This window comes from Manis javanica, chromosome 2, assembly GCF_040802235.1.
Source record: "Manis javanica isolate MJ-LG chromosome 2, MJ_LKY, whole genome shotgun sequence".
In the NCBI taxonomy this organism is placed as follows: domain Eukaryota; kingdom Metazoa; phylum Chordata; class Mammalia; order Pholidota; family Manidae; genus Manis; species Manis javanica.
The window spans coordinates 65,742,998-65,770,168 of record NC_133157.1 but is presented as its reverse complement, the minus strand read 5'-3'; the positions used below and the strand labels follow the sequence as shown (position 1 = coordinate 65,770,168).

General features: G+C 42.6%; 1 protein-coding gene across 6 annotated transcripts in view; it reads left to right on the top strand.

Annotated features, from left to right (window-relative positions):
• Positions 1-18,131, top strand: part of DOCK8 (dedicator of cytokinesis 8) — a 223,181-nt gene extending 205,050 nt beyond the window's left edge. For 5 of the 6 annotated variants that reach the window (XM_073228617.1, XM_036991205.2, XM_073228616.1 and 2 more), the window contains 2 exons: positions 16,462-16,632; positions 17,019-18,131. In XM_073228617.1, the coding sequence (XP_073084718.1) occupies positions 16,462-16,632; positions 17,019-17,079 (232 nt within the window). In that variant the 3' untranslated portion in view covers positions 17,080-18,131. Of the gene's footprint in view, positions 1-16,461; positions 16,633-17,018 lie in introns of those variants that run through there. The other variant, XM_036991209.2, reaches the window with a different exon arrangement.
• Positions 18,132-27,171: the final 9,040 nt, after the last annotated feature.

The window sequence follows — 27,171 nt, the reverse complement described above, 5'->3', positions numbered from 1 at the left end:
CTTGAATATATAGGTGGAAGAAAGACATAACAGGCAGAAGGAGCCATCACTGGTGAAGCACCGACATAACCATGACACTCAGAGGTAGGGGTGTCCTTGACGTCTCTGGGCAATCTGTATTGTCAGGGGCATGCCAGGGCAAGGAGGAAACACAGGAAAGACAGTGGTATTAGTAAATGACACACGAATAGAACTTAAATGAAAAAAGGAAGCTTGTTAAGAGAAGATGTGATTTTGTTTCTTAGTTAAAATATACTTATCAAGTCTCTATTGAAAATGCATTTCACATTATCTCCAAGCACCAGGACAAGTGACTACAAAAAGAACCAGGGCTGAGTAAAACAATTTCCAAGCAAGACATGCCGAAGGAAGTAGTCTCTTCCAGGGGTGGTTCTGCAACAAAGTCACCCACTAGACTTTGATGGTGATGATATCATTTCCCTCAGATGGCCTGCAAAAGTGATAGATTTCCAAAATCAGATTAATCATTTAAAAAGCTGTTCTCCAACTTGTCTAATTGTGAATCAGATGGAAACCAGGCTATATTCCCCCCTTCCAACTGCTGGTTGGGCTGCCACTTTATTCTCGGAATGCCGCAGAACATCTGTCTATGCTTCTCAAACTTCACCATGCAAACAAATGACCTGTGGGTCTTGTCGAACAGCACATTCTGCTTCAGCAGGTCTGGGGTGTGCCAGAGACCATGCATTTCTAACAAGCTGCCCGGTGACACAGATGCTGTTGGATGGGACCGACCTTTTAGTAACGGCTATAAATTTGTAATGGTTGCTTGAATGCCTCCCTCTCCCATTTTCTCCTGCCCCCCCAGCAGACCACCCCCAGTTGCTGCATCCATCAGGTCATTTGTATTGTCAGTTATTCTTCTTGCCTCCCTTTCTCCCTTCAAAATGGCAAATGTTCCCAAACTGCTACACTTTGGGACAGACTACAGATGTCAGTTCATTCATTCATTCATTGAGCAAACACTTACTGAGCCCATATTTCACACCAGGCATGGTGCTACACATGTGCAAAGATGTAGTCCCTGTACAATGGGACCAGATGCAGTCCCGGTGCTATAGGCCAAACACTGCTGCTGTTCACTACTTCATCTCTCTGTGTGAAGAGTACTTGACTTTCCTTCCACTTTGTTTCACATGGAACAAAAATTAGTAGGACAGAAAAAAAGATGGCGGCGTGAGAGGTGAGACAGAGGCCTCCTCCTAAAACTACATATAATACCAAAATATAATTAGTACAACTAATCCTGAAAGAGCAACAGGAAAGAGGGCTGAGCCAGACTGCATACACCTGGAGTAAAAAATAGACATACTGTACTAGGAATATAGAGTAATGTACCAAAGCCGTGCCCTAGCTGCACCCAAGCCCTTCCCCCCACCGCCCCAACTCTCAGGTGGAAGGAAGAGAAATGGAGTGGGGAGGGAGTGGAGGCCTGAGACTGCTGAACATCTAGCTCTGGAGATCTGCTGTGGGAGCACAAACCTACATTGCATGGTGCTCTGGAGATTAGGGGGTTTGGGAAGCTAAGAAAGGCAGAATACCTGGAGAGACTGAGATTCCAGCTGCTTGTGAAAAATGGATCCATAACCGGCTGCTCTGGGACAAAAGAAAGGTAGGCAGTCTGAGAGACTTCCTAACAGCAAGAGGGCTGCTAAAGGGGCAAGGATTCCACAGAGCTTACTGCTCAGGAGAAAGGACAGGTAGACAAAATTGTTCAGGTGCACTGTGCCCAACAGGTTGGGAACTTTCACGATCTTCAGGTGCTCCAGCCCCCTGACTGGCTACACAGCTCCAAGACCACCCCCCTCCATGTTATGCAGCCTGCTGTGCCTTTCCTCACCTGGCTCCCAAACCAGCAAACCCTGTCCTGGTGTTAGGCCAGCCAGAGGGAAGCCCTGCCTATAGCAGCTACAAACTCAAAGCATACAGGCTTATACCTGTGTGCTTGGCCCACTGGTTCTGGCAGTGGAGACAGGCATAGCAGCCAGGAAGCAGGGAACAGTCTGTTCCTCCCCCTAGGCACCAAAATGATCCCCTGTGACCCCCAACATTGTTCCAGGAGCTGAGCAGCTCCAGAGAGTAGAGCTTCTGGGCACTAGAGGGCACCACATAATGGATATGAAATGTCAAAGGAACCTGGTTCAAAGCAAAAGCATACATACACCAGAGAAAGATTCAAATGAAACGAACCTCATGAATCTTCCTGAAAGAGATTTCAAAATAAAAATCATAAACATGTTCATGGAGTTACAGAAAAATATTCAAGAACTCAGGAATGAGTTCCAGTTGGAGAATCAATCATTATGGAACACAGTATCAGAAATGAAACCTACAATGGAAGGATATAAAAGCAGAGTAGATACAGTGGAGGATATGATAAATCAAATAGAAATTAGAAAAGAGGAATACAAAGAAGCTGAGGCACAGAGAGAAAAAAAGATCCCTAAGAATGAAAGAATATTGAGAGAACTGTGTGACCATTACAAATGGAACAAAATTCGTATTATAGGGGTAACAAGAAGAAGAGAGAGAAAAAGGACAAAAAGTATCTTTGAGAACATTTTTCAACAAACTGGGACAAATAGTTCTAAAATTCATATGGAACCACAAAAGACCCCAAATAGCCAAAGCAATCCTGAGAAGAATAAAGCAGGGGGATCTCGCTTCCCCACTTCAAGCTCTACTACAAAGCCACAGTAATCAAGACAATTTGGTACTGGCACAAGAACAGACCCACAGACCAGTGGAACAGAATAGAGAGTCCAGATATTAACCCAAACATATATGGTCAATTAATATACGATAAAGGAGCCATGGACATACAATTGGGAAATGACAGCCTCTTCAACAGCTGGTGTTGGCAAAACTGGAGAGCTAAATGTAAGAGAATGAAACTGGATCATTGTCTAACCCCATACAAAAAAGTAACTTCAAAATGGATCAAAGACCTGAATGTAAGTTATGAAACCATGAAACTCTTAGAAAAAAACACAGGCAAAAATCTCTTGGACATAAACATGAGTGACTTCTTCATGAACATATATCCCTGAGCAAGGGAAACAAAAGCAAAGATGAACAAGTGGGACTATATCAAGCTGAAAAGCTTCTGTACAACAAAGGGCACCATCAATAGAACAAAAAGACATCCTACAGTGTGGTAGAATATATTCATAAATGACATATCCAATAAAGGATTGACATCCAAAATATATAAAGAGCTCATGCACCTCAGCAAACGAAAAGCAAATAATCCAATTAAAAAATGGGCAGTGGATCTGAATATGCGCTTCCTAAAGAAGAAATTCAGATGGCCAACAGGCACATGAAAAGATGTTCCACATCTCTAAGCATCAGAGAAATGCAAATTAAAACCACAATGAGATATCACCTCACACCAGTAAGGATGGCCACCATCCAAAAGACAAACAACAACAGATGTTGGCGAGGGTGTGGAGAAAAGGGAACCCTCCTACACTGCTAGTGGGAATGTAAATTAGTTCAACCATTATGGAAAACAATATGGAGGTTCCTCAAAAAACTCAAAATAGAAATACCATTTGACCCTAGAATTCCACTCCTAGGAATTTACCCTGAGAGTGCAGCAGCCCAGTTTGAAAAAGACATATGGGCCCCTATGTTTATTGCAGCACTACTTACAATAGCCAAGAAATGGAAGCAGCCTAAGTGTCCATCAGTAGATGAATGGATAAAGAAGATTTGGTACATATACACAGTGGAATATTATTCAGCCATAAGAAGAAAACAAATCCTACCATTTGCAACAACATGGATGGAGCTAGAGGGTATTATGCTCAGTGAAATAAGCCAGGCTGAAAAAGACAAGTATCAGATGATTTCACCCATATGTGGAATATAAGAACAAAGAAAACAGCTGAAAGAACAAAACAGCAGCAGACTCACAGAACCCAAGAATGGACAAACAGTTACCAAAGGGAAAGGGACTGGGGAGGATGGGTGGGAAGGTAGGGACAAGGGGGGAAAAGAGGCATTACAATTAGCAGACATAATGTAGGGGTGGGGCACAGGGAGGGTTGTACAACACAGAGAAGACAGGTAGTGATTCTTATAGCATCTTACTACACTGATGGACAGTGACTGTAATGGGGTATGTGGTGGGGACTTGATGATGAGGGTGTCTACTAACAATTATGTCGCTCATGTAATTGTAGATTACTGATACCGAAAAAAAAAAAAAAAGAAAGCGTCTTTGAGGAGATAATTGCTGAAAACTTCCCCAGTCTGGGGAAGGAGATAGTCTGTCAGGCCCTGGAGGTGCACAGATCTCCCAACACAAGGGACCCAAGGAAGACAACACCAAGACATATCATAATTAAAATGGCAAACATCAAGGATAAGGACAGACTATTAAAAGCAGACAGAGAGAGAAATAAAATCACATACAAAGGAAAGCCCATCAGGCTATCATCAGACTTCCCAGCAGAAACCTTACAGGCCAGAAGGGAGTGGCATGATATATTTAATGCAATGAAGCAGAAGGGCCTTGAACCAAGAATACTCTACCCGGCAAGGTTATCATTTAAATTTGAAGGAGGGATTAAACAATTTTCAGATAAACAAAAGCTAAGAGAATTTACCTCCCACAAATCACCTCTACAGTGTATTTTGGAGGGAGTGCTATAGATGGAAGTGTTCCTAAGGCTAAATAGGTGTCACCAGAGGTAATAAAACCACAGTAAAGAAAGTAGATCAGTTAATTACTAAGCAAATGCAAAATTAAATCAACTATAACCAAAGTCAGTCAAGGGATAGACAGAGTACAGAATATGATACAAAGAATGGAGGAGGAAGGAAAAGGAGGGAAAAAAAGAACCTTTAGGTTGTGTTTGTAATAGCACACTAAGCAAGTAAAGTCAGACTCTTAGATAGTAAGGAAGTTAACCTTGAACCTTTGGTAACCACAGATCTAAAGTCTGCAGTGGCAGTAAGTACATACCTATCGGTAATCACCCTCAATATAAATGGTCTGAATGCACCAATCAAAAGACATAGAGGCACTGAGTAGATAAAAAAATGAGACCCATCTATATGCCACCTACAAGAGACTCACTTTAAACCCAAAGACATACACAGACTAAAAGTGAAGGGATGGAAAAAGATATTTAATGCAACTAATAGGGAGAAAAAAGCAGGAGTTGCAGTACTTGTATCAGACAAAATAGACTTCAAAACAAAGTAAGTCACAATAGACAAAGAAGGGCATTACTTAATGATAAGGGGGTCAATCCAACAAGAAGATATAGCCATTATAAATATCTATGCACCCAACACAGGAGCACTGACATATGTAAAACAATTACTAACATAATTAAAAGGGGAAATAGAATGCAATGCATTCATTCTAGGAGACTTCCATACTCCACTCACTCCACAGGACAGATCAACAGGACAGAAAAAAAGTAAGGAGACAGGCACTGAACAACACATTAGAACAGATGGACCTAACAGACATCTACAGAACTCTACACCCAAAAGCAGCAGAATACACATTCTTCTCAAGTGCACATGGAACATTTTCAAGAATAGATCATATACTAGGCCACAAAAAGAGCCTTGGGAAATTTAAAAAGAGTGAAATTGTACCAACCAGCTTCTCAGACCACAAAGATATGAAACTAGAAATAAATTATGCAAAGAAAATGAAAAATCTCACAAACCCATGAAGGCTTAACAACATGCTCCTAAATAACCAATGGATCAATGACCAAATAAAAACAGAGATCAAGCAATATATGGAGACAAATGGCAACAATATTTCAACACCACAAAATCTGTGGGACAAAGCAAACACGGTGCTAATAGGGAAGTATATTGTAATACAGGCCTACTTCAGGAAAGAAGAACAATCCCATATGAACAATCTAAGCTCACAATTAATGAAACTAGAGAAAGAAGAACAAATGAGGCCCAAAGTCAGTAGAAGGAGGGAAATAATAAAGATTAGAGCAGAAATAAATAAAATCAAGAAGAATAAATCAATAGAAAGAATCAATGGAAGCAGGAGCTGGTTCTTCAAGAAAATAAACAAAATAGATAAACCCCTAGCCAGACTTATCAAGAAAAAAAGAGCGTCTACACACATAAATAGAATCAGAAATGAGAAAGGAAAATCACTACAGACACCAGAGAAATACAAAGAATTATTAGAGAATACTATGAAAAATTATATGCTAACAAGCTGGATAACCTAGAAGAAATGGACAACTTTCTAGAAAAATACAACCTTCCAAGGCTGACCAAGGAAGAAACAAAAAATCTGAACAGACCAATTACCAGCAAGGAAATTGAATTAGTAACCAAAATCTACCTAAGAACAAAACACCTGGACCAGATGGCTTCACCTCTTAATTTTATCAAACATTTAGTGAAAACCTAATACTGATCCTCCTTAAAGTTTTACAAGAAGTAGAAGAGGGAATACTTCCAAACTCATTCTATGAGGCCAGCATCACTCTTAATACCAAAACCAGGCAAAGACACCACAAAAAAAAAGAAAATTACAGACCAATATCCCTGATGAACATAGATGCCAAAATACTCAACAAAATATTAGCAAACTGAATTCAAAAATATATCAAAAAGATCATCCATCATGATCAACTAGGATTCATTCCAGGGATGCAAGGATGGTACAATATTAGAAAATCAATCAACATCATCCACCACATCAAAAACAACAACAAAAACCACATGATCATCTCCATAGATGTCGAAAAAGCATGTGAAAAAATTCTACATCCATTCATGATAAAAACTCTTAACAGAATGGGTATACAGGGCAAGTACCTCAACATAATAAAGGCCATATATGATAAACTCACAGCCAACATCATACTTAACAGCAAGAAAGTAAAAGCCTTTCCTTTAAGGTCCCGAACAAGACAAGGATGCCCACTCTCTCCACTTTTATTCAACATAGTTCTGGAGGTCTTTGCCACAGCAATTAGACAACTCAAAGAAATAAAGGGCATCCAGATTAGTAAAGAAGAAGGTCAAACTGTCCCTGTTTGCAGAGACATAATATTGTACATAAAAAACCAGAAAGAATCCACTCCAAAACTACTAGATCTAATATCTGAATTCAGCAAAGTTGCAGGATACAAAATTAATATACAGAAATCTGTGGCATTCCTATACACTAACAATGAACTAGCAGAGAGAGAAATCAGGAAAACAATTTCATTCACAGTTGCATCAGAAAGAATAAAATACCTAGGAATAAACCTAACCAAGGAAGTGAAAGACCTATACCCTGAAAACTACAAGACACTCTTAAGAGAAATTAAAGAAGATTCCAATAGATGGAAACTCATCTCATGCTCATGGATAGGAAGAATTAATATTGTCAAAATGGCCATCCTGCCTAAAGCAATCTATAGATTCAGTTCAATTCCTATCAAAATACCAACATCATTCTTCAACAAACTAGAGAAAATCATCCTAAAATTCATCTGGAACCACAAAAGACCTTGAATAGCCAAAGCAAATTCTGAGAAGGAAGAATAAGGCTGGGGCATTATGCTCCTCAACTTCAAGCTCTACTACAATGCGACAGTAATCAAGACAATTTGGTAATGGCACAAGAACAGACCCATAGACCAATGGAACAGACTAGAGAGCTCTGATATAAACCCAACCATATATGGTCAATTAATATATGATAAAGGAGCTATGGACATACAATGGGGAAATGACAGCCTCTTCAACAACTGGTGTTGGCAAAACTGTACAGTTACATGCAAGAGAATGAAACTGGATTATTGTTTAACCCCATACACAAAAGTAAACTGGAAATGGATAAAAGGCTTGAATGTAAGTCATGAAACCATAAAACTCTTAGATGACAACATAGGCAAAAATCTCCTAAATATAAACATGAGCAACTTCTTCCTGAATGCATCTCCTCAAGCAAGGGAAACAAAAGCAAAAATGAACACATGGGACTACATCAAATTAAAAAGCTTCTGTATGGCAAAGGACACCATCAACAAAACAAAAAGGCATCCTACAGTATGGGAGAATATATTTGTAAATGACATATTCCACAAGGGGCTAACATCCAAAATATATAAAGAACTCACATGCCTCAACACCCAAAAAGCAAATAACCTGAATAAAAAATGGACGGAGGATATGAAGAGACAGTTCTCCAAAGAAGAAATTCAAATGGCCAACGGACACATGAAAAGATGCTCCACATCACTAATCATCAGAGAAATGCAAATTAAAACCACAATAAGATATCACCTCCCACCAGTAAGGATGGCCACCATCCAAAAGACACACAATAACAAATGTTGGCGAGGATGTGGAGAAAGGGGAACCCTTCTACACTGCTGGTGGGAATGTAAATTAGTTCAACCATTGTGGAAAGCAATATGAAGGTTCCTCAAAAAACTAAAAATACAAATACTGTTTGACCTGGAAATCTCATTCCTTGAAATTTACCCAAAGAATACAAGTTCTCAGATTCAAAAAGACATATGCACCCCTATGTTTATCACAGCACTATTTACAAGAGCCAAGATATGGAAGCAACCTAAGTGTCCATCAGTAGATGAATGGATAAAGAAGTGGTACATATACACAATGGAATAGTACTTAGCCATAAGAAACAAACAAATCCTACCATTTGCAACAACATGGATGGAGCTGGAGGATATTATGCTCAGTGAAATAAGCCTGGTGGAAAAAGAAAAGTGCCAATGATTTCCCTCATTTGTGGAGTATAACAACGAAGCAAAACTGTAGGAACAAAACAGTAGCAGACTCACAGACTCCAAGAAGGGACTAGCGGTTACCAAAAGGAAGGGGTGTGGGAGGGTGGGTAGGGAGGGAGGGAGAAGGGGATTGAGGGGTATTATGTTAAATACACATGGGGTGGGGGGTCACAGGGAAGACAGTGTAGCACAGAGAAGGCAAATAGTGAATCTGTGGCATCTTACTACACTGATGAACAGTGACTGCAACGGGGTATGGGTGGGGACTTGATAATATGGGCAAATGTAGTAACCAGTTTGTTTTTTCATGCGAAACCTTCCTAAGAGTGTGTATCAGTAATACCTTAGTAAAAAAATTAATAGGAGAGAGATTGTGTTGAAGGTTGCATAACTATAAATTCACTACAACTCATCAAACTGTACATACATCTAAAATGGGTGAACATGGTGGACTGTAAGGTACACCCCCAATACAAGTAATAGGTGAGGAAATCTTCCTTCCCTCCATTTCGTAATAGCTCCTCAAGTCCAGTCAGCAGGTATAGTGTTATACTGAATAGTTTGTCAAGCTATTTGCACCAGTGTATTTTCTCCCCCTCTCTGCTTTCAGACAGCTGAAGGGACACAGGAGTGGAAATGTTTGGAGGTTGTACAGCTCTCAGGTTTTCCCTGGAGTGAACTGAAGCTTCTCAGCGCACGTGGGCAGTAGGTCGATAACCCAGATTTCCGAGGTGAACACAAGTGGTGAGCCTTGTGATGCTGACACTAATAGCAGAAAAGTCCGCTCACCAGGTGCACTACAGCTAGGTTCCAGCCCCAGGAGTGGCCTTTCTGACTCATCTGTGGTGGCACCGGATACAGCCATAAAGAGCCTGGCAGGCTGCCTTGCCGCCCTGCCACTCAGGGAGCCAGTCCTGCAGCTTCTCGTGTGGCTGCCAAGTTGGGACCTTGAGCCTTTTCCTGTGATAAGAAAAACCTTCAGGGTTTCAGAAGCCAAGATGGAGAGATACAGCATTCTGTTTCCTTTCTCTGTCCCCTAGAGGACCCAAATCATTTTAGACACCGCAACCTGTGCCAATCTGTGTTTCTAAATGTTCTTCTTACATTTCTGTTTTAGTCCGTTCTGGCTGGTATAGCAAAATACCACAGACTACGTGTCTTGAACAACAGACATTTATTTTTCACCCTGCTGGAGAACGGGGAGGCCAAGGCTAAAGGAATGGCCTTTCCAGTTCCTGATGAGGACCCTCTGCTGGCTTGTGAGCAGTGCCTTTTCTCTGGATTTTTACATGGCGGAGAGAGGAAGAGGAAGACAGCTCTCTGGTGTCTCCTCCTCTAAGGGCTCTAATCCTGTCACTGGGTCCCACCCTCGTGGCCTCATTTAAACCTAAATTTCTCTTAACGGCCCCACATCCAAATACCATTATATGAGGGGTTGGAGCTCTACATATGGGGGGACAGAAACATTCAGATCGTGACATTATCTGAACTTTCTCATTTGGATGAAGACCAAGTGATTTTTAAATTCATCTTTCTATTTAAGTAAGAGATAGCCTCCTCAATGGCACCAGTTCAGGTTGCCCTTCAGGAAAGGAATACAGTGTCAGGAACACCTAGGTAGGGTTCTGCTGCACTTGCAGTCAGTGAGTCAGAAAGCAGGGTGTTGAGTGGTAGCATTTTTTAATTGGAGTGAGGTTCTGTGAAGAAGAAGGGGAATTTGCCCAATAATCAAAGAAAACCAAATGTGGGTAGTGCAAGTGGAAACAGATCTGAATATGTGGTGGGAAAACAAAGCCTTAGGCACGGTGAGGAGTTGCTCAGAAGCAGGTCAGTAATAGGGATATATGAATGACTTCTGTCACTTTTCCGGGGTCACAGAGACCTGTACTTATGGGCCAAGGATGCTAGACTGAAAACTGAGAGCCAAAGGTAGCAGCTTACACATGCACACATGTGCACACTTGCACACACATGCACGCACACACTCACAGGGCCCTTCCCCCATCCCATCCTACCTGCAGTGATTCTAAAGAGACAGAAATCCATTTTAGTTACAGGGTGATCTTATCCTCCTCTCCAAGCGCACCCCCACCCCCTCATTCTATTACTCCAGCTCCTGTCTTCAGGGCTTGTCTACACTCTCTCGCTGCAGGGATGGGGCATGTGCTAGAGGCTTTGCTGAGGCTGATACTGAATTGGGAAATATTATATATTTGTTTGAGCCCAGGGCTCTCTGTCTCTTCAAGACAGTAGCCCAAGGCCTGAAAGAAGTCAAAGTCAGTGTGATGTGAACCAGGCCCTAAAGACTATCGTATAGTTCAATCCAGGGAGCCACCCTCCGCCTGGGGTCTAGTGCGTTCAGTAGGTCCTCAGAATCTGCTTCCAGGTGTCAGATGCAAGCCTGAGGCCCCAGTCTAGTGCCCCTTTCCCACATCTGGCCTAAAGGAGGAGGAAAAAGGGCCACTGTGCCTCCCCTCACGTAGGTAGCCACCCAGGCCAGACCAGGGGAGATGGAGGTGGCTCAGAGGGGACAGTAGGAAGACTCAGCTGCTGTTCCTTCTCTGCCCTGGGGTGTACTCCCTGCCCACAGTGCTGCCCTCTTCCAGGCTCACGTGGCCTCCCCATCTGCAGTAATAGGGGGACATACCTGACACCATTTCATCCCTATAACCCCACTTTATAGATAAGGAAATGAGGTTAAAGAAGGCTATGATTAGCCCAAGGTCACACAGCAAGTAAGTAGCAGAACCAAGATTTAAACTAGTCTTCCACTAAGACAGGCTGCCCTTGGGATCTGGCATCTGGTCAAGCTGGGAGGGAGGAAATGAGGGGGACAGGGTGGGAGAAAGCCACTGAGAAGTGCCTGTGCAGGTGGCCATGTCCATGGGACTCACCCCCCAGCCCCCCAATAGCCCTTCCTGTGGAGAAGCCAGACATTCCTGTGGTGCCCTGCCCCCAGATACTCCTGCCTTACCTTAAAGGGCCTGGAGCATATATGTTACTGCTTTTGTGAGGGGAGCAAGGAGCCACCACCTCAGTTTGTCCAGTATCTGGCAGGTTCTCCCCTCATTCTAACAGCTATGTTTTTTCACTGGGTCCTGAATGGAGACTTGCTAATGAATTATCAGAAAGAAACTAAGAAATGCAGAATTCTACAGATTGGAGATCCATAGAAAACAGGTCCAACTTGAGACCAAGTCCTCATGCCTAGATTATAGCTGGAAAGGTCAGGCTCTCCTAGGGAGCATGTGTGGTGTTGGGGTCACCACAGGACTGTGACTCCTGCACCAGCTTGCCTGGGCTCAGATACCCACTCTACCTTCCATAGCTGTGCGGCCTTGAGCAAGTTACCTAATCTCATTTCCTCCAACTATAAAATTGTAACTACTTCTTAGAGTTAGTGACAGGATGGAATGAGTTAGAATAGGGCTTAGAACATGCTAAGTGATTAATAAGTGTAACATTATTCAATGGGGCAAATAGAGACCTACCTGATCAATCTGAGTAGGAAATAGCAACTCATCAGATTTTAATCAAGAAGAAATTGCCGACCCACGACTTGGTCTGCCTCTTTTAAGGTTTGTACTATAAGACAGAGAGGGACTGGTAACACATTGGCCTGGGAGCCACAGGATCCTGGATTTATCTCTAACCCTGCTGTTCACACAGTTGTGTGACTGCACAGGGCACTTCATCTCTCGGCATATGAGTTTCATCAACTGTGAAAAACAAGAGGCTGGAATATAAATCATTAATGGTTAGTTATTCTCATAATGAACAAATAGTTTTGTACTCAGACTGGGTCTTTCAGGAATAATAATAAGTATCTTAGGTTTTAGCTACTTGCCAGCACTGTTCAAAGCATTTTATATGTCTCAAGTCATTTAATCTTTACAATAATTTGTGAAGTAGGTTATTACTACCTTCACATCATAGATGAAGAAATAAAGGTATGAAAACTTAAGTAACTTGCCAATTGTCACAAAGCTGGTAAGCAAACCAGGATTCAGAGTTGAGTGTTCTGGCTCCATAATCTGTCCTCTTAACTACAGTGCTGTCTGTGCTGGTCTCCCTAGGGACTGCATTCAGTGGCTGGTAACAGAGAATAGACGTAGAGTGGCTTACATAAAATAGAAACTTATTTTTCTCTCATATAAAATAAGATCAGAGATAGTCATCCCAGAGCTGTCATCAGTAACCCTGATTATTTTCATTCTTTTGCTCTGCCATCCTGGTTCTAGTGCACCCATCCTCACAGTCACAATGTGGCTGCTGGGCCTCTGGCTATCATGATCATATACTAAGAAAATAAAAGGAGTAGAAATGAGGAAAGAGCTAAAGGCTATCTCCCTTTAAAGAGCTGTCCTAGTGAGTCCATCTTATATCTCATCAGCCATCCCTATCTGTTAAGGGAGGATAGGGAATGTAATTTTTTAGGTGGGCACAGCACCTGAAACTCTGTTACTAAGGAAGAGAGGGAATGTATATTGAGCACACAACTAGCAACTTTTTTGCCGTACTGAGGGGCTGATGTGTGAGCTGTGCTGAAGGAGCGTCACAGAGGAGGGAGACCAGTAGATGGAGAGGGTAGGGCTACATGGGCACCCTCTCATAGGAAAACACCAAAATCCTTACACAGAGGCACCAGAAAGTTACTGTCAGCAAAAGCCAGGAACCATGTTCTGGAGGCACAACTTTCTGTCTGTTCTAGTCCCCATCATTCTGGTTTGTGTAGACTCTGACTGCTGGAAAGCCCCAGGCACATTCATGGTGAGAAAAGGTGTTCAGTGAATTTATTAACCAAGGGAGCAGCAAAGGAGGTGACCATCTGGAATGTGGTGTCACTGAGTGAAAGCATCACAGTTCAGATGTTTGTGGACCTAATGAAAATGTTGCTGTGTAGATTTCTCAAGAGATAGGGCTATTCTCTAGGAGGGAAGTTTAGTGTATGGTTCTCTTTATTTCATGGATTTATTTATTCTAATTTTAATAAGAAAATCTAGAGAATATAATCCAAATGGAAGAAAGACAGAAAATGTATATGAGACTTTATGAATTATAAAAATTTTAAAAGTGTAAATAATATTATTACTATAAAAATTTAAAGATTTTTCACTCCACCTATTTAATAAACACTGTTTATTATCTATTGCTCTATAGTAAATTACCCCTAAAAGGTAATGGCTTAAGACAACAACAACAGCACTTAATTGTCATGCATGTGGTTCTGAGGATTGGCTGGGTAGTTTTTGCTCAGAGTCTCTCACTCAGGAGCAACCAGACAATGGCTGGGATTTGAATCGCTTGGAAGTTTTCTCATTCATATGTCTGGTGTCTAGGCTGAGAATGCTCAAACAGTGGGTGATTCAGGACCCCAAAGGTATGTGTTCCAGGAGAGGCAGCTAGGAAGTGGTCATATTGCCTTTTATTACCCAGTCATGCAGCATCACTTCCACCACATTGTGTTCACTGAGCCAGTCACAAAGAACCACCTACCTCTTGATGGAAGGGTGACAAGTTTCTGGAAGAACCTTGGGCAATTATTGCTATAGTCATTTTTGAAAAATATTATCTGCTGCATTCCAGGAGCATGGCTCTGCCTTAATATCACAGCTGCTCATTCTGTTGTCCCAAGAACCATAGGAGATTATATGAGATTATTGTCCCCATTTTGCAGGTGAGAAAACTGAGGGTTAAATCATCACAGAGTAGTGAGTGACTGGGTTCAACCCCAGCTCCGTCTGCATGTAAAGCATTTAACCCAGTCTAAGGCATATAGAAGGCAATCAGTATGTGCTAGCAAGCTATGGCTACTTCTGATAACAAAGATTACAGAGAGTTTAATTCTCCCAAAGTTTTCAGAGCGGACACCATCAAGTTAGCAGTTCACTTCTGCAGGGTTCTTGCAGTCTGCTAGTGCTGTAAACCCAGGCCTTGAAGTCATCCTGAAACTGATTTTATTTTATGCATGGTGATAGCTCATAACTGTTAGTTAAGAAGCAATATAAAATAATGAGGGATGATGTAGATTTCTCAGGATTTAAAGACTATATACCTCCCCTTCCTTGAAACCTTTGATATCCTCAGTTATCCTAAAATTTGCTTCAATTAATGTCATACTTAAAAGACAGGTGAAAATCCAGTTAAGCAAGTTTTTTTGGCTCTTACATGTTCCCTGGTTAGAACAGTATAAAAAAAGGAGGCAAGAGTATCATTTCAAAAATATGATTTTCTTCTTTGGTATGTACCATACTAGGTGGGGGCCATCAAAGAACCAGGCCTAACTGTCCATAAGGTAGATAAGCACAATGAGTTTTATTAAAGATTTTCTCTTTAATGCTCAGTAGTTTGGCCATGGTGGGGCTAGGTAAGGATCTGTTTTTGTTAGTTAGAAGATTCATGTCTGTTTTTAATTCTGGAAAATTTTCAGCTCATATCTCTTTGAATATTGCCCCTTATTCATTTTCCATTTTCAGAGATTCTTTTGTATATGGGTTGGACATCTCCATTATATCACCAAGATTCTTAACCATTCTTTTCACATTTTTAATTTTTTTATCTCTTTGGTGATTTCCTTAGTTCTGTAACCTTAGTCTATGAGATCTCTAGCTGTGTCTAGTTTATTGTTCAACCTGTCCATTGAGATTTTTCTCTTTATTTTAGTAACTACATTTTTGTTTCTAAACATTGTTTCTGAAAATTTCCTAATCTCTTTTTTCAGACTTTCCCATTTTTCTTATCATGGATTTTATACCTTTTATTACATCTCTTTAGGAACTTGGGTCTTTTACATTGTTTTATTATCTCTGATTCTTAGGCTGATTCCTCTACTTGTTGGATCTGTTACTCTTCCATCTAGCAGTTGGTTCCCTCATATGGTTTGTAACCTTCTATTGTGAGCTCATCTTTGGCAGGAGTCGCTCTTTCTGTGGGTAGCCTGGGGGTCCTGATTGAGAAAGTGTTCCTCCAGAGCAACTTTACATTTGTTTCTCTCCAGGCCCTAGGGATTTCAATAACCTTGGCCTGGAGCACCCACAATAGAGGAATGTAAATTTGTAACTCTATCCATGTGTGTGGAGGAAGGCCAGAATGTCAATTTCTCAAGATGATTTTCTTTCCCACTGATGGCCCCAAACTAATAGCAAGCTTCCTCTTTGGATAGTTTGAAGCATTTTTCTAGGCCCCTTTTTATAAAGTTTCTTTGTAAGCACAACAGGTTCCATTCTGCAATGACCTGAGTTTGAATCATGGATCTATCACTTACTCATAATGTTATCATGGGCAAGTGACCTAACATTTCTAAGTTTCAAGGACAAAATAGAGGTAAATACAGACTTTTCAAGTTCGTTGGGAAAATTGACTAGATAATGCATATAAAACTTCTTGCATCGTGCCTGGCATTCAGCAAGTCAGAGCATCAATATTGCCTGGGTAACTTTTCCAAAATTGAGATTCCTGAGTGTTACCCTTAGAGATTCTGATTCCTTACGTCTGAGGAGGGACCCAGAAATCTGTGGTTCGAAAGGTTCCACAGGTGATCCTAATAGGCCATCAAGTTTGCAAACACTCTTGGAGATATTCAAGAAATATTAGATAGTATCATTATCCCCACATCTCCAAGCACTTCAAACTCCTATGAAATCAAACCTCATTTTCTCCCATCCTGATATTTGCATCTCAGATGCGGTGAGGCTGTAGAGAAAAACAAGCGGCTCATCACAGCAGACCAGAGGGAATACCAGCAGGAACTCAAAAAGAACTACAGCAAGCTGAAAGAGAACCTCAGGCCAATGCTCGAGAGGAAAATTCCAGAACTCTACAAGCCCCTATTCAGAGTCGAGAGTCAAAAGAGGTAGGAACTGGGCAGAAGAGGCCTCCTTCTGGGGGATAAAGGATAGCTCTGGGGCCTGGCAGTCAGGGCACCTGGGCTGCACTTTGTGAACTGCAGGGCCCCTGCGGGTCGGGTCGGTGTGAACCCAGAGGCAGAGAAGCTGCCAGAGCTGCACCTGACTGCTTCCACTCTGATCCTCCGACCCCCACCCCCTACCACCTTTCCTTGGCCTCTCTGGAGTCCCCCCAGGGCCTAGGGACTGCCTGTGTGAAGGGATCTCCTGACCTACACTTGTTGATTGATTTGCTGAGTTCTCCAAGACTGATATCCTTTGAGTGATGTTTTCCCCTCCCCCTCTTTAAAAAGCTAATTGACTTTCCTACTTCTGTTTTCTCTTCTTAATTCAGAGACTCCTTCCACAGATCTAGTTTCAGGAAATGTGAAACCCAGTTGTCACAGGGCAGCTAGGAAAGGCTGTCTTCAGCCATGCAGACTGGGACCTGCAACCCCGCCACGCTGGAGAAGGACTTGCTGGGACTTACAACAGGACATTTGCCACATAGGCCGGACTGCGTGTTCCTGGCCAGACAGCACGCTGGAAGCTTGGGATCCGAGTGACCACGGGAATGACGCCCTTGCAGGTCCTGACCAGATTTTGGCCATACTGGGGGATAGGTAGCAGTGGAAGATGGCTCATCAGGGATCACTGTGTATTTATTAAAGCACATTTGTTCACAATAGTGTACAAAGCAGGGTGTAAACAGCGATATCCTGCCGAGTGGTCTGTCACTGTTTACCCAAGAGAAGATTTCCTCTGGCCCATGCATGTTCGGAATTATAGGATAAACCCATACTGCCAGAGGGAAAATGGAAATGTTGACCCCCAGACTATTCCAAGTGAACTTCACTCATCCCCTCTTAATGGGAAAGGAGGATGAGCTGGTAGAAGTGCAAAACATGTTCAGTAAATCTGTGAGGGGAGGCCTTCCTAGCAACCTAAAACTCATGCTGGTTGGAAATCTGGGGATAGATTATTTGTGACCCCATTACCCTTTTGGTAATGGTAGGCTAATTGATGTATAGCTATTTTTGCTTTATTGTTACTGATAATTTAACATGTGTGTACAGAAGAGCACACTAAAAGCACTGATTGAGGGGATACACGGTACTGGGAGCCATCAGCTGGAAGGTGCAGATGCTGCGTTCACTTAAACCAAGCAATTCTCCTATCATGCTTTGTGTTTTCCTTATCTCGCCCTTGCTCTCTCTTTTTCTCCTCTTCCCGACCAAGTTTATTTTTATAAAAAGATATTATCTCTGCTTTCATTTCAGAACATTGAGCTGTCCATCAGCCTATGTACATGCGCAACAGAATGCATTCAGCTTTGAATTCTTTTGACAATATACTTTAGGAGAAAGATGAACAAAGTTATTGTTTGAGAATTAAATTATATATTTTTTATATGACTGATTATCTTGACTGGTACTAAAAATGTAATAAGAACTGCTAGCAAAATGTTTCCTTTTGCAACTCGTGTTTTTTTATTTTGACAACTCTTAACCTTTTGGGAAAGCACTTCAGAGAAGTGGAAGGATACGTAATCATGGCCTTGGGAAAGCTATCCAGGGCCCACACTTCTTATTGCAATATTTAACCATGGTGGTCGAGAGAGTATTTAATTTGGATGTTCCAGAACTTTCTGTTTATACAATCAGGTATGTATGAATTTATATTCTGAAAAAGGAACTTTTTTGTATTTACTAAAACTAGTTTAAGTGGCAACCTTTTTGTTTTTCTAGGCATTTGGGGCAGAACTCTTTCTAAAATATATTTTACACTTAGTTGCTTTCTTAAATGAGTATAAATGACATACTTTAATTTCTAAGTTGTTTAACATCTTCTGTGTAAGAAATACTGGGTGAGACCAAGGTCAAATAAAATTGTCACTGCCCTCTAAAGTCTGTCCCCTTAGTGAGGAAGGACATCTATAGGTTATGTAGCCATTATACTCAGCAGACTAGAACAGGCCCTCTGGAATGTAACTTTTTCTGGGTGACTCAAAGGTGGTGATCATTATCAACACCGATTATATTTTACCCTCAAACAACAAGGCTTAAGTTATTGTAAGGCTAAGTTATTGTAGGGCTGGCTCTTAACTGTATGAGCCCTAATAATCCTGATGACCTATGATATTGCTGTTTACACATCCCCTGCGTTTAGAGACCTGTAATCATCTTTCTTTAAAGTCTCTTGTACCACAGCGGGTGCCACTTAATTCATGTGTGCAGGGACTGTGTTCCCTGCTGATTCCTTCCTCTAGCCCAGTGCTCAACACACAGAAGACACTCAGTAAGTATTTGTTGAATGACTAAATGAATGAATGAGTGTGAGTAGGCCTGCTTCTAGTGCAGCACCATCCAACAGCAATATAATAGAAGCCACATATATAATTTAAAATGTTCTAATAATGTATTTTATGTAATATAATTACATAAATTTTAACAATAAAAATTTTAATATATTTTATGTAATACAATATATAAAAATTATTCTCATTTCAACATATCATTAACATAAAAACTATTAATAGATACTTTATATCCTTTTTTTCATACCAGATCTTCAATATCTGTTTGTATCTATTTATAGATTTCATACTTTATATTTGATCTCAATTAAGACGAGCCACATTTCAAGTGCCCAGTAATCATGTGGGGCTGTTGCTACTGTATTGGACGGTACAATTCTAGAAGCATCCAGCTTTTGTAATTTGACACCTCTGATCTGTGGGCTCCAAGTACAGATCACCAGAGTAATGGGACTAGTGTCTAGAGTAAAGCTGACAGGATTCTGACCGAGAGCCGTGGGCTTACCTGGAGGAAGAGCGTGTAGAGTTGGGTGTGCGGACTGGCCCCCATTGGGTTTGGCTGCTCCTACTCTTTCTGAGCTAACCCTGGCTCTTGTCTCAATTTCAGATAATTTAATTATTCTTTAAGCCACAGTTAAAAATAATGTGGAGACATTGCTACACTTATACACATGACAGCATAAGCAAAGAACTTGGATGTTGGTCCTCGGGTTATATATTCTAAATACGGGGTTAAGAAAGAAGCATTTTAAACATTCCTCAAAGTAAAGCAAATCAGACCTTTTGTTTCCTGAAAACCAGAACAACTGAAATGTCATGATAGCCACCTTGATTTTACTTTGGAAAACCCTCCTATGCAAGCTTGATGAAGAAGCCTTTGATAACTTCATGCCTCTGCTCCTTCAGCAGGCCAAGGGTGCAACAGCCACCATCTCTTAAGAATCTCAGGAAAATGAAGCATGACTATGCTTGCGTAGACCTGACTGGGTTTGTCCTGCCACCCATTGTCTTAAGCTCCATAATTCTGTTCAGTAAGGAGTCCTTCCCATGACAGTAGGTTTGTTGTAAAACAGAAAGCTTTTAGAGCTATCATTGGTAATTATTTCAAGTATGTTTTCAGAGATGGGGGAGCCTTTGTTTGGATTTGAATGTATTTTTAAGTGCTTGTTATCTCAAACATTGTGAAGCCACTATTGATTAAGTATCACTGTGCCAAAAAAAACCTAAAGGTTCTAATATATTCCAGAATGCTGGGTATGTCCATGGTGTCCAATTACATTCTTTTTTGGACTTAAAGCAGTGTTTCCCAATCTTTTTCATATTATGGGTGTAAATGGTATCTATTGAGGAATAACAAATAGTCCCCAAACTCATTAGCTTAAAACAGCAATAAATAGTAAATATCTCACCCAGTTCTTGTGAGTTAGGAATTCAAGAGTAGCGTAACTGGGCCATCTGACTTGAGGTTGTACATGAGGTTAAAGTTAACATGTCAAACAGAGCTGCCATTGTCTGAAGGCTTCACTGAAGCTGGAGAATTCTGTTCTAAGAATGGTGGCTCATTCATAATGTTGGATGGTTGGTGCTGGTCAAGACAGAAGGCCTCAGCTCTTCCCCATGTGACCTCTCCACGGACGGCAGGAGCACCTTCATGACACAGCCGCTGACATCGTCTAGGGTGAGCGATTCCGGAGAAGCAAAGCAAAAGTGCCGATATCCTTTGTGGCCTAGCCTCAGAGGTCATACTCCCTCATGTCTGTCATATTCTATTTGTTAGAAGCAAGTCACCAAGTTCAGTCCACTTTCAAAGGGAGGAGAAATTAAGCTCTACAGTTTGAATGGAGGAGTGTTAAAAAATTTTTAACATATTATTAAATCACCATGATTAAAATTTTCTACTAGTTGCCTTACTCGGATAAATGGACAAAGCTAATTCCTGCTGCAGATAACCAGCCCCAGAGCCATGGCTGCACTGAGGCTCTCCCAGATGAAGTGATATCTGTCACACAGCTCACGGGCACACCGCGGAACACCACTTGGGAAACCTGAGCCTAAGGGTAGTTCTCCCGTTGGCAATCTTTTGCGAGGGACAGAAAATCAAACTTAAGTCAGTGTTTCCAAAGGGGGTGGTGGATTTTATGGGCTCACTTACCAGAATAACCCAGAAGACGTATTGGTTCAGACCCAACTTGATGTGGGACACACATGGTATGTCCTGGGTCCATTATCTCGGCTTCGTCTTGGTTGGCTCCACCCTTTGGCTTCCCGCAGTGGCCCCTGACAATTCCAGGCTTGCCCACTGTGACTGAAGGCAGTCCTAATCTTTACAACCTCATACAACCTCCACAAGGAAGAGAGGGTCTGTGTGCCAGAATTCCCAGGGGAATTCCTTGGGTTCTCTCTGGAGCAGCTTATGCTACCAAAGCTCTCCCTCACACTAGACGTGGGGTTAATATTGATTCACACCACGGGGCTTGTGATTGAGGACCGGTGGTTCCTCAGGGAACTGGAAATAAAGGGGAAGGGAAGAAAAACAAACAAAATATTTGTTTCAAAGCAAATGTGTTCCAAGGAAGGAACTTGTGTGGAGATCAGGATTACAGTTCATTTCAAATCACGGTCACAACCACTGACGTGGCAGGACCATCCTAAGAGGGGAGATGCAGCATATGAAGGAAGGTGTGGACTAATCACATCCTGGAGAAGACTGGGGACTGGGACAGATGGGGGTGGGATGTTTTTCTGTGCCAGTCATTCATCTCTGGAGTGTCTTGCCAGAAATGGTGCAAATGATCAGGAATCAGAATGATAGAGCTGAAGTTGGGGAAGGGCAGTGAGGACAATAGGGAAGTGGAACCACATTAGGTTTAAGTGGAAAAGCCAAGCATCAAAATTGATCTTTTGCTTATTGTATCCCCAGGGCCTGGCTCATAGTGGGCACTCAATGAATATTTGTAAATGACCAAAATCATGAAAGTGACCTTCAGTGGTGATTTCTGCCAGACTGTCCCTTTTCAGTAGCTCTGGGCTAAAGCAGTACCTGATCGTGACAGACAATTAGGGTCCACTGGCCCTGGAAGAATGGCTTTCTGTTCATTCCTCACTTTACCTATGATTAATTCATGGGCAAGAATTAAGAGCACTGCTCCTTGAACTATCCTAGAACTTATCCTTAATAATCTTAAACCCGACCTCACAGAGCCTGATTAAGAACTCAAATCTCTGATGGTCACTAAGTTTTCCAGTCATTACTGGAGGAAATGCAGCATAGCCTCAGCTGAAAACTATTTGGCAAGCTGTTCCTGATCTCTAAGGCATTGATGGTGCAGCACATCTTGGGGGAGCACAGCTCTCTGCAATGATACTAGTGAATCCAGGCCAGTTCCTCCTCTGATGGTGATCTTTGTGGCATCAGCTTAAGAGCTAAATGGCTCTCATCTTCGCTACTTTCCTCTCATTGGAAGATGGCAAACCACCAGGGGCAAAGATAGGGGAGTGATCTTAAAGAGGCATCTCTCTCAAGGCTATGGCTGAAAAATCAGCTCTCGTGTCCCCTGTCGGTTCCTTCATGCAGTGAGAGAACATGACATGAAGGAATGAATCACTCTGTTTTCCAACAGGGTTATAAGTGAGAAGAAGAACAACAACAACAAAAAACCTCTGTGACAGCTAAACATCTTTGCTCCATGGATCAAAAGTCCTGGTTTCTTACTATACTTTCTAGTCCTGCCAAGTCAGTGTATCTCTCTGAGCTTCAAGTTTTTCTATTTTAAAATAGGGCTACGAGTTGCTCCCTTTTCTTCCAATGGGCTCAGAAAATCCATTGAAATAATTAAAGCATGGGAGCATGTTTGGGAAACTCAGAAGTACTGCCCCACACATAAGGAAGCACTATGTACAGTTGACACCCTCAGAAAGTTGAGCCAAGCATCCTCTTCTGCCAACATGAATCAAAAGCAGGCCAAGGGCTCAGGCAGGACAAAGGCCTAACTTACCAGAAAGTAAATGCATGGTCCCTGCAGCCTGCAGTGCCACTTTACATTATCTGGCAAAGGCCTGCAGCAGGAGCCTTTAGGGTGGAAGGAAAAAGGGTATCAGTGGAATGGAGAAGGTACACAGTGACCCCAGCAAACCCAGTCCGACCTGGCTTCCCTTTCCCCTTGTGTGCAGCATGTTTCTGGTGCCTCCCTCTAGAAATTAAATACACGGATTCCAACAGCCCATCTGTGTCCACCAGCATGTAAATCCTCCCTGAGAGTATATCAAAGCACACTAACTTCCACTTGAAACAAAGCCAATGTGAACAGAAACATCTGAAATGGAGTTAGGAATGTCAAGGGGCCTTCAAGTGGAGCCAGGAGGCTACTGGGAAAGTTGGTCATATGCACATCCAAATCTAGATGGAACATGGACTTCCAGACTGCGCCCACCACAAGCAGCTGCATTCTTTTGCAGTTCTCAGAATGGGACTTGTTTTCCTGACCACCAGTCTAGCAACTAACAGTAATCTATCCTGTATGGACCAACATTCATTATTTTTGTTTACACCCATCACAATTCTTTCTGAACAGCTTGTGCGTGAGTCTGCAGTTTTTGCCTTTATGAACTTTCATCACCCCACCTTGGAGCACATTTCAGGTTTCTCCTGAATCTGTCTGCTGATTCGAATTCTCAAAGACCCCACATGAACTGTTGGCTTGCTTTGCAGCCTCAGTTTTCTGTTGTTCGACACAACTCCGCAGTAAGTTTCCCCTGTAGTAATAAGAAAGGAAGAGAGGACTTGGCAGCCATGAAAGATCTGCAGTAATTAAGCTGACATTGCTCCCTTAGAAGCCTGGGGTTTGTCTGCAGTCTTGCCTGCTCCACTTCATTGGCTCCAACTTTGCAGTCAGGAGCTGAATGTCTCTAGATGCATATTAAGCAAAAGTTTCTAAAGAGAATTGCGTGGAAGCTAACAATTGATTAAGAAGCTCAATGGCCCTAATCCACTGAGAGCTGAACAGAAGGGCACCTCAGGAAGCACAGCAGTTTAAATGGGGTTTAGAGAAATCAAGCACCCTGTGGGGTTTTAATGTGCATGTGCACAGGGGTGTTTTTTGCATTAAGAGCAAAAAAGTGCTTCAGCCTATCCTGCAGCAACTAGCTAGAAACTGGGAAAGGGAGAAGCTGAGCAGCATCAACCAAGGGGTTCAGGGAGGCTCAGGGTCTTTTCTCGGGAGTTGTGAAGTTGCAGGAAAAGGAGTACAAGGGGAAATCAAGCAAAGTAATACCATGGGAAATGGGCATACTGCTAAAATCTTCCTACTGGAGGAATCCAGAAGGTGCAGCCAAATGTGTATTTGGAATGAAAGGGTGAGAGTAAGTGGGGGGCAGGGTCTAGTGAAGTCTCCCGGAAAGCACCCCCAGCTGTGCCCAGGCTTAGTTTGCTCTTGCCTGGATTCTGATTCTCATGTCAAGCCCACATGGTTGAGAGGGCAAGCAGTACAGCCTTTCCTGTGGATGAGTAAATAAGAGCCAGCCCCTGCCCTAAGAGAGCACCCTACTCCAGTGGGGCACATGTGTGCATACAACTATGATTGAAGTTTGAAGGGGTCCCCACCGCTCAGTGCACCTGAGCTCAAACTTGGAACCTATCCATAGGCTAATCCCTCCTCCACCCTTGTTTCTTGACACACCCCTCCCTTTCCTACCCACCTCTCACTGGCCTCTTAATCTCTAGTTTTGTCTATGTATAAGACTGGCCCTTCCACTCGATTGGAAGCTCCTTGAGGCCAGGAGCTGTCCCTCTTTTTATCAGGAAAGAGATAGAAGATCAGGAAGTTCTTATCCAAGTAGACACTAGCCATCCTGAGTAGTTTAGACAGACCTGTTTGTAGTCCCTGTGATGATTCCTGTCATATAAACTAACCACTGGAAAATGTAAATTTTCCTTCAATGAAACAATGCTAAGTTTATTGTTTTGCAAGGAGCTGGTCAAAGTCATGTTTACAGAGGAAACATCACTTCTTCAGATAACACTGAATTGTGTTGTCACCAGGAAATATTAAAGCTCACTTAGTTGAAGTTGCTTATTTTTTAGATAGTAAGTGAAAAAAAATCTACCACAGCTCTCACTAGTAGGAATCTGCACTGAGACCTAATCACCCAAGCAAGGCCTCCTCCACCTACTGGACTGAACCTTGCCTTTCAGAGCTGACAAAGCTGGACACAGGAAAGCCCACAGCACATGCAGAGGCCATAAATATTGGCATTTGCAAAAAGGTACCAAGAAAGAATGAAGAAGGGGTGCTATGTACTGGGGCAAAGAAACAGGGTTTCCCAAGAGATGGCTAGGGTTGCTGGACTAAAAGAAGGAGCTGTGAGGTGTGAGATAGGGCAGAAGGGGTAAGAGGTACATGGAGGAAAGAGGTCAAGGAATGGGGCCATCATGTAGATATCCCTCCTTCTGAGAGCTAGGTCTGCATCTTCCTGGAGTGGGAGAGAATCATGGAAGATCAAGTCCTTCTCTCAGCTTTCTATGAGGTTGATTCCTTCTTAGTAGAAGAATGCATTTGCCTGATGCTCCGTGGTAGGCGGGTGTTGCCACATGAGAATATGTGTGCCAGCAAGCAAAGACAAGGACTGACCCACTGGGCACAAGGAACAATAAAAGGAAATCCCATCCTCGCATCATCCTCTCCTTTGCTGCAATCAGAGGTAGCAAGACACACCCTTATGTGAAAGGAAGGGCCCTTCTCTAGAGCTGAGTAACATTTCCACAGGCCCAGAACCTGGTCTTGTACATAATTACTGGTACTTCATAACTAGCCAATAAATAAAGACAAGCAGTTCCACCAGGTGCTATGACCCACCTCACCCACAGCCCCTGGCTGAGAGCCTGCCCTGCCCACCACTCTGGAAGGGACAGTTGTCTCTTCTGAGTGACCAGGTTCCTGTCACTCTCTCCAGACTACAGATGACTGACCAAGGAAACCGATGTGATCCCTGAGAGGAAAGGCATGGCCTCAGGCCCTGTGTTTCTCTTATTTCCACTTTCCTGAGGTGTGGTTATCCTCATTTCTGTGTGATTGCTGACTCTTCACCATAGATCCTTTTTATGAAGTATCTTGGGTGGGTTTCTGTTTCATAGCTCTGTAAGGACCTGATTGCTCCATAAGGATGCTGAAAGTAGGAAATGGAGGGGAGGTGAATGCCCGCAAGACTGTTCTGCTCTCCCATGAAGCAGGATGGCCTTGTGAATTGCTTTAGTCCACAGGGTGCAGCAAAGTGGTACTGTGTGAATTCTGGCCTGGGTCTCAAGAAACTTGCCAGCTGCTTCTTCCACCCTTTTGGAGCTCTGAGCCATTGTGGAAGGAAATCTGACTACAGAGACTGGCTACATAATTTGCAAGACCCAATGTAAAATGAAAATGCAGGGTCCCTAGCTTAAAAATTGCTAGGAATTTCAGGGCATTAAACCAAGTAGGGACCCTTCTGGGTGTGGGTCCCTGTGTGACTGTGCATGTCCCACATGTAGGAAGCTGGCCCTGCTTGAGTGACCTCATGGAAAGAGAGCAATCCCTGGCCAGGTCTTAGCTGTGCCAGCCACTCCAGCCAGGGTGCCTGACATGGGAGTAACAGTGGATTTACAGCCCCAGCTGAGCCTCCTGAGGGGAGGCTTGAGTGCATGAGTGACTCCAGGTGAAACCAGCAGAAGAACTGCTCTGTTGAGCCCAACCCAGATTGCAGATCTGTGAGCAAATAGACGGTTGGTATTCACCATTGGTGTTAGACCTAACTGAAGCTCTCATGGCAAATAAGCATAGTCCTTAGGGCCACATACTCAGGATGGTTTGTTTATACAGTGAGGGACAACTGAGAGAGGAGGAAAGAATTCAGTGCCTGAACACCCACTGTGCCACGGGCCCTATGATGGGGCTTTGCATGTGCTGGCTTGCCTGTTCCTTACAACAACCTGGGCTGTAATTCCTGTTTATAGGAGAGGTTAATGCCTTTCCATAAGCAAGGGATGGGCCCCACTACTCCACAGTCAGTAAGTGACAGAGGCAGAATTTGAACCTGAATCTGATTCCATGACCTGTATAATATTCCTATAATGAAACAAAGATCCAGGGGAAGTGCATGGACCTCCGAGACTACTATCTCATTCTAGACAGTCTTTACCCAGAGACTACTGGAATCCAATGTCGTC